The sequence below is a fragment of the Besnoitia besnoiti genome, chromosome I, assembly GCF_002563875.1.
Source record: "Besnoitia besnoiti strain Bb-Ger1 chromosome I, whole genome shotgun sequence".
NCBI classification, from domain to species: domain Eukaryota; phylum Apicomplexa; class Conoidasida; order Eucoccidiorida; family Sarcocystidae; genus Besnoitia; species Besnoitia besnoiti.
The window spans coordinates 5371298-5383713 of record NC_042356.1 but is presented as its reverse complement, the minus strand read 5'-3'; the positions used below and the strand labels follow the sequence as shown (position 1 = coordinate 5383713).

The window sequence follows — 12416 nt, the reverse complement described above, 5'->3', positions numbered from 1 at the left end:
TGTGCAGCGAATCTGCCAGGGCACCACGGCCACGGTTTCTATCCTTGCGCAAGAAGAAACCGAAAACAACCTTTGTGGCTAAACTCGTTGCTGCGCCAGTTGAGCCACTCAGCGAGCAGGGTGTCTGCGGGGGAGATATCGGCAGAGATAAAACTCTCATTCGCCCTACTCACCTTGCCGTAGCCTCTCTTTGAAGAAGAATATTTCCACATTAACCATTTAATGGCTGCTTCGCGTCGACGCATACAAGCGTGCCGCACCTCTCAAACACGCACCACCCACTCTGTATTTGAAATGTTTCAGTGACAGATGCCTGCGGGGCATTGCTGGGCGCCTAAAGCAACGTGGGGAGGGGGGAAGCGAAGCATCCTAGCAGTGGGGGTATCGGCCGTTGGTGCAGAGCGACCCTCGACCCTGAGAACGCGAGAGGCCCATTTGCTGACCGCACCGAACGATAAGCCGGTGTACCGGGATCCAAAGAGAACCAGCCAACAGGAACGAAAAACGCGTGTAGGTTTGAGGCCTCCGGATGGCGTACCGAAGTGCGTAGCCCGCCTCGCTCCCTGCCTTTCTGACGCCTTTATTCTGAAGGTTCCTTCTTCTCGTCATCCTTTCGCGGCCGTGCTCGTGTGGTGTGGCGTCTCAGATCCCACGGGGCGCGTCGCCTCTTTCACGCTCGGCTCGATCGCGGCGCCACCCAGTCATCTTGTCGCTCGCTCGTTTCCTCAATCCGTCCGCCGGTTGCGGCCTTCCTCGGCGCGCAGCTCGCGCGTCTCGCTCCTGCGAAGTTCGGCGGGGCTGCCGCGCCCGACGTGTCTGGCCGCGTCGGCGCGGGGGAGAGGCTGGAGCGGCGCTCTGCAGCCGTGGGCGTCGCGCCGCAGGAGACAGACTGCGATTCGAGGCGCCAGACCCCACCTCACCCGTGGAGACAGCATGGCCGCCCAGGGCGAGAGCGCCTGTCGAGCGCTGGCTGTCTCCGACGACGGAAAGCTCGTCGCCCTGGGGGGCACGCGCGGGCGCATCGGTCTCCTCTTTCTCGCAGAAAACAGGTAGGCAAAACGTGCCTCTCGCCGGCAGCCTCGCTTCCCGCCTCTCTGGGTCTCCCCCGGCAGTCGCGTTGGCTCGCGAACGCTTTTTCGCAAAGGAAACCGATTCACTCTCCGCAGGTGAACGAGGTGGGAAGTTCGCTTGCCTCGTTGGCCTGCTGACAATGCGGTGGCCTGAGTACAACGGGGCTGCCTCTCCGCTGAGTCGCATAGACGGGGCGTTGAGGGCTGAACGCCACACAGGAATGCCCAACTTGAGACGCAGCAGGTCACAGGAGGGGATGAAAGCGACGTATAGTGTTCTGTGGGAATAATTAGAAGCGCTTCGTTTCGCCAGCGCGCCGTGAGGCCTGATGAGTGTGAATCCCGTTATACAAAGATGACGCGCCGGTACCTGGGATGGGAGTACTTTTAATACCGCATAATATGCTAAAAGTCCCGTTCAGGTACAATAAGAAACGGAGTGACAAAACGTTCGCGATCGAATTCCCTCATGGCGCCGAGAAGCAGGCTGGCGACCCTCTCTCTCGACTCCGCTGATTTGATCCCACACAAACTGCTGCAGGCGCAGCTTCAGAGGCAATAGGCGCACGTGCATATATAAACTGTTCTGTGGGCCTGACTTGAAAAGGGCCTGTCCCTGCCCGAGGCCCTGGGGTATAGCCCGTACGCTACATGAGCTGAGGGCACGTCTGCGACCAACCAAGCAGCCCAACACGGAAAAAGGAATCATTTTTTTCGCGAAACCTCAGCCGGCGCGCCTTGGTTGCCAGCGTTTCCACGACGAGACGACCACGCTGGATGCGCAAAGGAACAGTTTCCACTAGATTTTTCCTCATTTTCCCCACACCTTGCCCTCCTCGATTGCGCCGCAGGTACTCTCTCCTCTTCCGCCCCGGCGTGGAGTCGATTGCCTCACTCGCCTTCCTGCCAGTGTCGGCGCTTCCTTCCGCGCGCCGTGCCTCGTCTGCGCAGTTTGCAACTTGCCCCTGCTGCGTCGCTCAGGGCGCGCAGTCTACGCGGCTGCGGTCATGCAGACCGAGCTGCTCCATCTGCGAAGGCCGCACCCTCTTCCGCTCTTCGTCTCCTTCGCAAACTCGGGGATCGACACCAGGTTGTGCCTCTCTGCCCAGCGAGCGTACGTCTGCGTTGCCGAGGTTCCTTCGCACAGCGGCTGATCCCGAAGAAAAGCCCTGCCTCCCACGACGTCTCGCCTCCTCTGCTTCGCCTCCACATCTTTGCACCGCCTCCTGCAGCCGCAGGGCACCCCAGAGCCGGGGATTCCATGCCGCGTCTCTGAATGATGGTTCACCTCTCGCGGGCGCGCCCCGCTATTGCAGCCGCCCAAGCCCCTACGAGGGCCTCCAGACTCAGCGACCGCTTTCGGCCCTCTCGGCGTCTCCTCTCGTCTCTCCACGCCGCCCGGCTCTCACAACCCCGTTCGGCCTTGCGGCCGCTCTCCCCCTTGGAGGCGCCTGCTCCTGTACCTCCGCGACGATGCGTCCCCCGCGAGCGTCCTCACCCTCTCCTGACCACGAGGCAGCGCAGCGCTCGACGTCGGCGTCTCCTCGCGCCGGCGGCCCGCGAGGGCTGCCCGTCTCTTTCGTGTCGCTCCAGCGGCCTCTGCGCGGTGAGGTCGGCGCCGAAGGAGCCCGGAGACCTCCAGCCAGTCCGGCGCGAGACCTGCCAGGGCCCCACACCGCGCGAGCCCCGGCGGCCCCTCCAGACAAGGAGGGACGGAGGCCTCTTGCGCGGCCGCTCGCGTCCGCGAGGTTCACATGCAGCTCGCTGTTTCCCCACGGCGAGCCCCCCCTCAGGCACATTCGGAGTCGGTGTGTGAGTCTAGAGAAAACTGGATCTTCCGGAGGATGCTCTCCGCGGCTGCCGCTTGACTGTCTCACCGCGGCCTCGCCGGCGGGGCGCGGCGCCTGCGCGAGGCGATTTTTCCGCTCCTTCAAGCCTTTCTCCACCGCCTGGGCGACGTGCAAGGAGACGGACAGGGGCGAGCAGGGGCTCGCGCCGCAAACGATGGAAAGAAGGGTTGGAAGAAGAAGCGAGTCGCTCTTGGCAGCTGCGGCAGGTCGCACCATCCAGCTGTTCGACTTAAACACCCTCAGGAGAGTCTTCGAGGCCAGACGTCACCAGATGCCTGTGTCGCACATTCGCCTGCTCAAGAAAAGACGGTGAGCCGCCCCGCGGCCCAGAAATGCCTCTGCGGCCTCGCGTAAACAGGACGACAGCCAACAGGCACTCTGCCCCTCGCGTGCGCCACGGGCGCCGCGCCGCCTGAGCGCTGTCCACACCGCTGTAGGGATAGAAAAACGCGAACTGCAAGTCACTCGCAGATCGCGTGGATCCCCAGACCCTCTGAGGCCACAGCATGGCGAGGGTCAGACGTGCAGACACGTCGCACAGGAGGCGGAATTGTGATGATCTTTCGCGCTCACTCTTTGCGGTGGAGCGTTTAGCCTCGAAATTAGGTGCGGCGAATTCTCCTCCATGGACCGGCCGCGTGGCTCGGATGATGCGGCCTGTTTCTTGCCAGGACGTTCGCCTCTCTCTCTCCGGATCTCCTCCTCGTGTGGAACTACGCCCGCCTCGATGACGTGCAGATCGCCTTGTCGCTCCATCCCGCAGCGCCTTCGCTCTTCTCGCAAATCGCTCCCTTCCCCTCCGCGCCGGCCTTCGACGGATTCATTCTTCTCCAGAAAGAAGGCTGCATCACGCTGTGGGTTTCGGAGCGCAGGCTGCCCGCAGACGCGCCGGCCTCTATTCCCTCCGCGCCGCAAGCCCTCCAGGTGAGACGACAGGCCCGCTCCTTCTGGCCGCCAGCGATCTCACGCAGCCTCCCCTGACGCCCAGTGCGGAGGCCGTGCCGCGGCACGTGTAGCCGACGGACGCCCGCCTCGTGACCACAGAGGGGAACGAAACAGAAGCCTTGAACGCCATCTCCACAGAGCCCGCACACGACCCTTCAACCGGGGCGACCCGGACTCTCATAGTCGCCGCCACAGATGCAGAAACAACTTTGCCCGAAGCGCCCATCGCGCGCGCTGTATCGCCACGTGTGTCTCGCGGAGAGGACGAGACGTCCGCACGATCTCATCGTCGTGCTTTCGTGTGCCTCTCTCTCTTTCTCTCTCTTCTCCGTCTCTCTTCTCCGCCTTCCTGATCCCAGAAGGCGCAGCCGCGAACGACGTCGGGCGAGTGCCGCTTGCCAAGCGCCGAGGGAGAGGGAGCGCGCCAGACGGCGAAGCTGCGGGTCCACCCAGGGCCCTTCCGCCCTCTTGGGCAGTGGGCGGCCGCGCCCCGCCCAGCCTCCTGTCTTGCCCTCTCTCAGCCTGGGGCGCCGCTTGGGGACGCCCTGCTGCCGGAGCGAATCCACTTCACCGCGTAAGACAGAATCTGATGCGCATTTGAGAAATCTTTCTCTGTCTAGCCAGGCAGCCTACGGCTTGCGGCTGACGGGGGCCGGCGGGTCGCGCAGGATAACGCGACGCACGCTGGGGGAAGAGGGCTTCGCGGCGGGGCGAAGTCCCGTTTCCACTACCCCCTGAAAGGATCGCGACTAAGTCTGCAGTCTGCGCGGCCTCTCGCTACGGTCCTGAATCGTGTGCAGCGCCTGTCTTGAGCCGAGAGTCGCTTGACAGGCGGACGCGCTCTCGATCCCAACTCCCGAAAAGGGCGAGTCGAGCCTGCGGGGGTCTCCTGACAGCAGCGGCCCCAGAGACATCATGCCGTCTAGAGTTTCGAGGTGCCTGCTTGTTTTCGCTCAATTGCCGCTTCAGAGTCGTCGTCGCGCACCAAAGACTGGTTGCCCTCGGCCTGTGCCTTCGCACGCACAAAGGCGTGATCTACGCGTTCCCCCTCTCGTCGTCCGCCGCTTCCTCAGCTTCGGACTCCTTGCGTCCGCAAGCGAAGGGCGCCTCGCTTCTCTCCCCTCCTCCCGACGCGGGTCCAAGCGCCTCCGCGTGTCTCCGCCCAGGGCGCGGCCCTCTCCGGCTTCTTCCAGAGACTGGAACTCGACCTCTCTCGCGCCTGTCATCCTCGAACTCGTCGCGCAACAGCTGCGCCCTGCCCTCTCACTCCCCCCCTCCTTCTCCGCCCTCGTCTGTGCCTGCTGCGTTCTCTCGCAAGAGCGACAAGGGTCTCCGACAGCAGGCGCCCAGCTGCGGCCTTGCTGCCGAGTGCTGCAAGCTCAGCGCGAGGCGCGTAATGGGAAGCAATGGAGAGACATCGGACGAAGGCAGCGCGTGCGGCCTGGCGCGCGCAGGAGGGGACACAGGCGCTGTCGGGCGCGTGGGAAGTTGCGCCGCAGAGGCGCGGAGGCAAGCGGAGGCGTCGCGCCGACAGACAAGCCTCCGCTCCATCCTCGTGGCGGAGACGTCCTCGCCGGTGCTGCAAGCGACTGCGCTCGAGCTGAGAGACCAAGCGTGGGGTGACGAAGACGAATTCCGCGGATCGACTGCGACGGCGAAAGGCAGCAGAGACCCCAAGAGAGCCCCCACGGGACTGGGCATGGTCCTGGAGGAAGGCGTCTTCGCTGTTGTCGATCTCGAATCGCTGGAGGAACTCGTGCGAATCGAGGACGAGGGCCGCGCGGTCGTTCAGGCGGAGACGGACAGCAAAAACAAGTGAGACTCAAGGGGAACAAACGCCTGCGCTGCCCAATAAAGCGCAGAATAGTTCCCTAAAGAGGGTATTAAGACTGGAGAGTTTTATCAAATTTTAAATAATATTTGAAATATTTTTTAATTTGATTGTCGTAGTTGGCAGACTCCCCCTGGCGGAGCGAGCTCCCGCACGCGTTGCAGCGTTCTCTGGGGCTCCTTGAAGACGTCTTTGGTGCTGTTGAATTCTTGAGAAACGACTTGTGTGCCGCCTACCTCGCAAGCTTTTGCCCCCTCTCCCCCGCGCCAGCATTGCACCCTCACGTCGCTCAATTTCGCCGGCTTTCTGCTGTGCTCAGATTCCTGTTTCTCCTCTTCTCCGACGGCTCCACGGTGATGTTTGACTTTTTCGAGACGCTGCGGCTGTCGACGCGCCAGCGGCAAGCGCGGACGCAGAGAGGAGGCTGTCTGTCTCTGCTCTATCCTGTGCTGCCTTCGTGTCCGTCTTCGTTGACTCTCCCTTCTTGCCTCCAAGCTCTCGCCGGCGCTCACGCGTGCAGGCCGCAGACTGTCAGGGTGGGGTCAGCTTCGGGGTGCTGTCTGCCGATCCTCGACGTGGACGACGACGAAGTCTCAGATCGCGCCTCCCCCTGCAGCGCCACAGAGTCTTCTGTTCTGATCGAGGGTTCGCCATGTGTCACACAGGCTTGGAGTAACGGCGCCAGCGCGCGTAGAGCGGGTGGCAGTCGCAGGACCCGCGCTGACGCGTTGCGGGAAGAGGACTTCCATCCGCCCAACGGCTTCGCCAGCTACCTGGAGAGAGACTTCGCGTCTCTTGAGGGCAGCGAGAGCGAGCCCAGGGCTGTGGGAAGCGGAGTCCTTCCACGTAGGAGCCTTCCACGGGCGCAGCGCGAGCGGCCGGTTGCGGAGGGACAGACCGCAGCGAGCCGGGAGATGAGTCGGGGTTGGGCGCGGCGAGAGGCGGCCTCTGCAGAGGCCTGCGGCGACTCCCCCTCCCGCCTCCCGCTGCAGCTGCGCGGTCAGAGACACCACCCGTCGCGGGGTTTCCTCAGTTCACCCGCTGGGGCGGGAGAGAGCGAAGGCGGGCAGACTTTGAGAGGGCGCGGGGAGGCGAAGAAGCATAGTTTCTCTACCGTCTCTGGTTCATCTTGTTCCGCTGCACTTTCGGCAGAATGTCGCCGCGAGGCAGCCTCAGGTGCGCTGTTGGAAGTCGCCAGGCCTCCACGCGAACTTGGCAGCGGAGACGACCCGATCGGGGCTGGCATGAAACCGCGAGCCGTGCCTATGCCTGGGGCGGAATGCTTTCCTGCGTTCTTCCCCCCTCCGCCGCCTCCCATGTGCCTCTCTCGTCTCTTACTCCCTTCTGGCTATATCCCTGGGCGGGTTCCGGGGGGGCTCTGCGAGTCGGAGTCTTCTTCTCCCTCTTCTTCAGGCGCCTCGTTTTTATCGGAGGACCTGTCCCCCGGGGGCCTCCTAGGCCCGGCGGAGCTCTGCCGGGGGCGGAGCGCCGCAGCCAGCAGCGTCGCCGAGAGCCTCTCAGGGCTCTTTGGGGTCGACGCCAACCGTGAGGGGGTCGGAATTACCTCGTCGCCAGGAGAAGACGCGGACGCCACCACCGCCGTGCCACTCGTCTTCTCGCCCCCCAACTGCTCGCCGCCGTGGAGCCCCGCCGCTGGAGGGTTTGAGAAAAATGGGCCTTTAGGGCTGCCTGAGGCAGAGGCTGGCACGCGAGTGTGCTAGCCTGTCTGTGTATGCATGCGGAAAGGGCAAAGATCTCCGTCCTGCGCGTCTCCCTGCAGACGTACTGGAAGGGCAGTTGGATGTAGCGGCGCAGTGCCCCGCCCCCTCTTGATGGGGCGTAGATCCCGCCTCCGCTTATGTGGCTCACTCTCGAGTGGCGGGGATGGTCTGTGCGAAAGGAGTTTCAGTGGCGTCCTGAGAGAATTCGCAGGGTTCCCCTTTGAGACCGAAAGTCAGTTCTGTTGGATGCAATATGAGAAAGGGAGTCAGAGCTCTCTGGATTGCCGTTATCCGTCGTGACGCAAATGCAGTGCCCTCCACTAGCTCTGGCTAAGAGAAGGTCGTCGGAATGTACTCAGCGGAGGAAATTCGGGGTCCGTCGGTAGGGAAGATGTGACCGGTGATTCAGTGGTGTCTAAACCTGTTTTGTCTTGCGGGTCAGTTCTCATTTCTGCATGTGATGGATGAAGCCACGTAACGGGTCTGTGGGCGTTTGGCTGCCGCGCCTCAGTTCCGATGCGTCACAGACAAGATACACGCACTCGGCATGACCAGATTCCTAGTGCTGTAAGGAGTGACACTGACGCTTTGTAGCAGAAGCTCTGCGCAGTCTGCTTCTGGTTGTTTTGACTCAGAGTCATGCGCGTACTGGAGGTGTCGTCGTGCTACGTCCTTAGACTTTGGCTATGCCTCTCGTGAAACTAGCCGATGTATACGCAGCCTATCTGCCAGGCCAGTGATGGCTGATCACTACTCGTGATCTCCAGGAGATGCGTCTACGGTCTAGGGTACGAAGGGCGGTCTTCGTCCAGCATTGCTACCTAACCACCCCAACGCTTTGCACAGATACGCACAGCGAGCATATGGATACGCAACGGTAGACGCAGCGGGAAGATCCGAACTCCCACCTAGATATGCGAGAGATACCACAGGAGACCTCCGCTCGAATGATATACATTTACAAATGTGATGCTACCCATAAAACGGTTGAACCTTTTGGTACATACTGTATAGCGGACTCCACATTGTATAGGGCACGTGGATACCGAAGACAACAAAGGCGGGGAAGAATCTGCTGGCGAGCTGGTAGCAAACCGACGGTCATTCTGGCAATCCGGCATCTAGAGGAACGGAACTTCACCATCAGTAGCCGCCATTATTTCTCCTGTCCATGAAATGCAGTGTGCGCCTCAACCTTTACTGTAAGAACCGCCACATCGGAAGAGCAACTAGGGGATGGACTGCCTGGAGTACAGTCTGTATCTCTCCTTTGGATGATTACGTGCACTATTGAACGGCAAGAAATCTCGAGCCCGCTGTACTTAAGGGAACCGGAGAAAAGAGCGAACATTGCGTAAACTAGCCGCCGCGTGTCTTCTGGGAATGTGCATGCGTTTCCTCGCAATCAAGAAAGCCGGCCGCCGCAGACGTCCCAAGCAACGTCTTTGCCCGCCACGGGCGCGGGAGAGCGCCGCTCGCTCGTACTCCACCAGCTTTTCTGCATATTTTGGCCAACACGACGTTTTTGCGTTTCCGCTGTTCCCCGAGTGCCTTTCAGGTGCGGAGGAAAGATTGAGTCGCTGGAGACTGGCACAATTATTCGAGGAACCTTGCGCACTGTCTAGCGTTCCCGGGACTTCCGGACTGCCGTGATACCTCGTCGAGGGAGCCACGGCGCGATCCTTCTGCGCTTCGTCTTGTTCTGTCACGTCAATCACCAGTTTCTTTCTGTCCCGCCCGTGTGCATCTTTTTTATTTCCCTAAAATGGCTTTCCTTCCGCGTCTGTGCTTCGACTTCGCGGCCGTTGCGCGCGGGGCCAAACACCTCCAGGCTGGCTGTGCAACGGCACTCTCCGCGCAGGCGGCGGGTCTGACTCCAGTCGCCCGCCGCAGCGTTTCCTCTGTTGTCTCGTTTCCACGAAATGGAACTACGGGAGCTCCTTCGCTCTCCTACATGCTCCAGGGGCCTCGCAGCTTCACAGGCCCGCGACCTGGCACTGCGGGAGCGCCGGCGAGCGCTGACAAACCTGCGGAGGCCACGAAACCCAAACGAGGACCGACCGGCTTGCAGCGCCCCTGCGACTTGAAAGGACCACTCGCCACTTTCATGGGAAAGACTGAAGCCTCCAGAGTCGAGGTCATCAAGTTCGTGTAAGCTCCGGCGCCTCTGGCGGCGGGGCAGGGGGGATGGGTTGGGGGGGGGAAGGGGTGGCTGGCGACGAGGAACTGAGAAAGACGGGATGACGGTCCTCATGGTTTCCCTGAGTCACGCAGGCCTGCTCACTCCGTTTCCGTCTGTGACCGCGGCGATTCGAACCACGCTTGGGAGGTTTCGTACTTGTGGACGCCCTGAGCCGCTCGAGCCGATGCGCCACCAGACTTCTTCCCGCAAGCCGAGGAACCACGGACGGCACATGTCACACGCAGGGCGCCAGTCTTCTCGGATAGCGTAGTCTCGATCTGCACTTGTGTGGCTGTGTTCTTCTTTTTCAGGTGGGACTACATCAAGCGCCACAATCTCCAGAGCCCAGAAAACAAGGTACGCAGAGCCTCGCTGCATCCTCGACAAACGGTGAAATGGAACGCAGCGCATACACACGCGAGCAGCGGGAGGCTATCCGTACTGGAGGCTGTGAGAACTCGTGATTCTGGGCGCGTGGACGTTTCCAAGTGGTGAGGGACGCGAGCCGGAGACTTCCGCGTGCTTGGTTTTTTCAGCGCATGATCAATGCGGACAGCACTCTGCGGCCTCTATTTGAAAAAGACCAGGTAATCGCGTTACAGGATACTCGTCCTATGCTGCGTAGACTGAGACACAGGCACGCACTCAGAGTAGAGGACAGGAATTCTGAGTGGAAGAATAGAGGGGTCCCTTTCGATCCTGGAGGTTCGTTCGGTTTAGCCATGAGCACGTTGCAAACTTTGATACGTCACTGTCTTCGATATCATTCTCTTTTCCCTCTGGGGCATGTTTCTGTTGTACGAGGGAATGGGTATGAATGGCGGGCGTCATCAAAACGGCGTCCGCCACGCCGCGTCGTTTGCTGAAAAGGAAGATGTCTTCCAGCTTCCAAGCAAAAATGACAACCGTGATTTTGAAATCCAACACTTTTAGCTGTCTGTCGCCTTCTTGATGTTAGTCTGTACGGAATACTTAGGACTATCTCTTTATATCAATGATAATGCATTTGGCAATGGACTTTTCATCTTAACTGGTATATATGTTAGCGCTAAAATGTATACCAGTTAAGATGAAGAGTTCATTACCAAATGCATTATCATTAATATAAAGAGATGCCTCTGGATTTAACACCATCAAGCTAGTACTTAGTGGAGGATACATTGTCCAACTAAGACGTCCTTGTCGTTTATATAAATCTATTAATGCTTAGCGTCGTGTGCGTGTCGCGTTCTTGCTGTTCAGGTTTCCATGTTTGAGCTCAACAAGTTGATCTCCAAGTTTGTTCAGAACAGGCCGTCCGCACCGAAGCCGTAGAAAGTGCCCGGTTCCCACGCTGACGGAGAGTTCTATTTCCAGTCCACGGATCTTTAGCCGTGGAAGAGTAGAACGCGTGATGCGTTTTCGAGCATCTTATAGTGGCCTCTACGGCATCTCTGTCTAGTGGTGCATTCTTAGCCTGGAGACCTGAAAACGGTTTGTTGAACTACAGAGACGCGAGCATTTTTCTGCGGCGACGCAAAGAGGACGCCGCGGCTAAGATCAGCGGCCGTTCTGCGGTGCGTATCTTTCTGCTCGGATAGGGAGAACGTATCCACAAGGGGAAACAATTCCGGCTGGGGCCTGCTGTCACCGTGGTGTCGCCGTACCTTCGCGTTGTGCGAAGTGAGAGTTTCCGGCTCTTTTACATTTAGATGACCACGGTGGCACGTAGTCTTGCGTTAGGTGAAGCAGAACGTGCCTTTTCTGCGCCCGCCACTTGACTGCCCGCCCACGGGATTCCATCTTGTCTCGACGCGAACGCATGCCTTACTGCAGGCAGGTGCCGACACGCGGCGCTAAAGAGCGACACGAAATGCTGATTTGGGCCAGCAGCCCGCATGGTGAAGGATTGTTCGCACAGTTCTAGACGAGCGTCATGGGACACCGTATTTGACGGGGTGGGGGGGGGGGGGGGGGGGGGGCGGGAGGTCGAACGGGTCGGTCTAGTAAAACCACAGACAGCCAGTTGCCGGTACCGCGTCACGAACCAGCGCTTCCCGCGCCTGAACTTGGATGACTGGCGGCTACTCTAGAGGCGCGGCCTAAACACAGTTGAAATGCTAAATAAAAGCGATTCGGGTGGCGAAGTAGCGAATGTCGGCTGCAGTATCCAAACACTATTCGGAAGATTACCTACAGTGTGGCCGTGCCTCGCGTGCAAATGCAGCGGAAAATACTGCAAGAGGTGCCGAAAGGGGTCTGTGCTTATGCCCGTCTTCCCCTTCGCGGACGGCGCCAGGAGATATGCAAGCGCGAGTCATTCTCTCTGTTCTTCGGGTCTCGAGGGAAATCAGGAAGACCCTGCCGTAAGCAAGCGGGATGCGGCGGACTTTACGACTTTCCAGTGTCCACTCGTCCATAAATAACCACCGGAGAGAAGGCGAGCGCTGTAGCGTAGAGCGGGCTCTTTTTGGCCGTTCTCGAACCACAGTTTTCTGCAACCTGCCGCGACGCGTTGTATCGGTAGCTTCTCATAAGGCTCGAAGAGTGCAGCAGCTACGCCATGGTACCTGAGATACACATGCGTAGCGTGTTTTCCTTTTGAGACCGCGCTTCGGTGAGTCCCAGCACTCAAAGATCCCAATGAGGGACTACGCTTTGTAAAGAGGACTCTGCAAAGCTGCTTTTAGCTATGGGCGGAAAAGAGTGCGCACTCCAGAGAGTCGCGGCCGGTTCCTTTGAAACCGTCGAAGTAAACGCGGTCCTCCTTGACGCCAGTAACCCTGGCAGAGTCGGTGAAAAGAGAGACTCTCGTAGACGAAACTCTCGGCGCGGACA

General features: G+C 60.0%; 2 protein-coding genes across 2 annotated transcripts; both read left to right on the top strand.

Annotated features, from left to right (window-relative positions):
- Positions 1-309: 309 nt before the first annotated feature.
- Positions 310-7417, top strand: BESB_007680 (uncharacterized protein; the record flags this gene model as incomplete). The annotated part of the gene is made up of 6 exons (XM_029359522.1): positions 310-1049; positions 1922-3229; positions 3592-3844; positions 4225-4439; positions 4835-5680; positions 6016-7417. 6 exons carry the CDS (start codon positions 310-312, stop codon positions 7415-7417), a joined length of 4764 nt encoding a protein of 1587 aa, XP_029222435.1.
- Positions 7418-9182: 1765 nt separating this feature from the next.
- On the top strand, positions 9183-10913 carry BESB_007670 (DNA topoisomerase domain-containing protein; the record flags this gene model as incomplete). The annotated part of the gene is made up of 4 exons (XM_029359521.1): positions 9183-9568; positions 9911-9956; positions 10136-10186; positions 10842-10913. The coding sequence occupies 4 exons, from the start codon at positions 9183-9185 to the stop codon at positions 10911-10913; spliced, it is 555 nt and encodes a 184-aa protein (XP_029222434.1).
- Positions 10914-12416: the final 1503 nt, after the last annotated feature.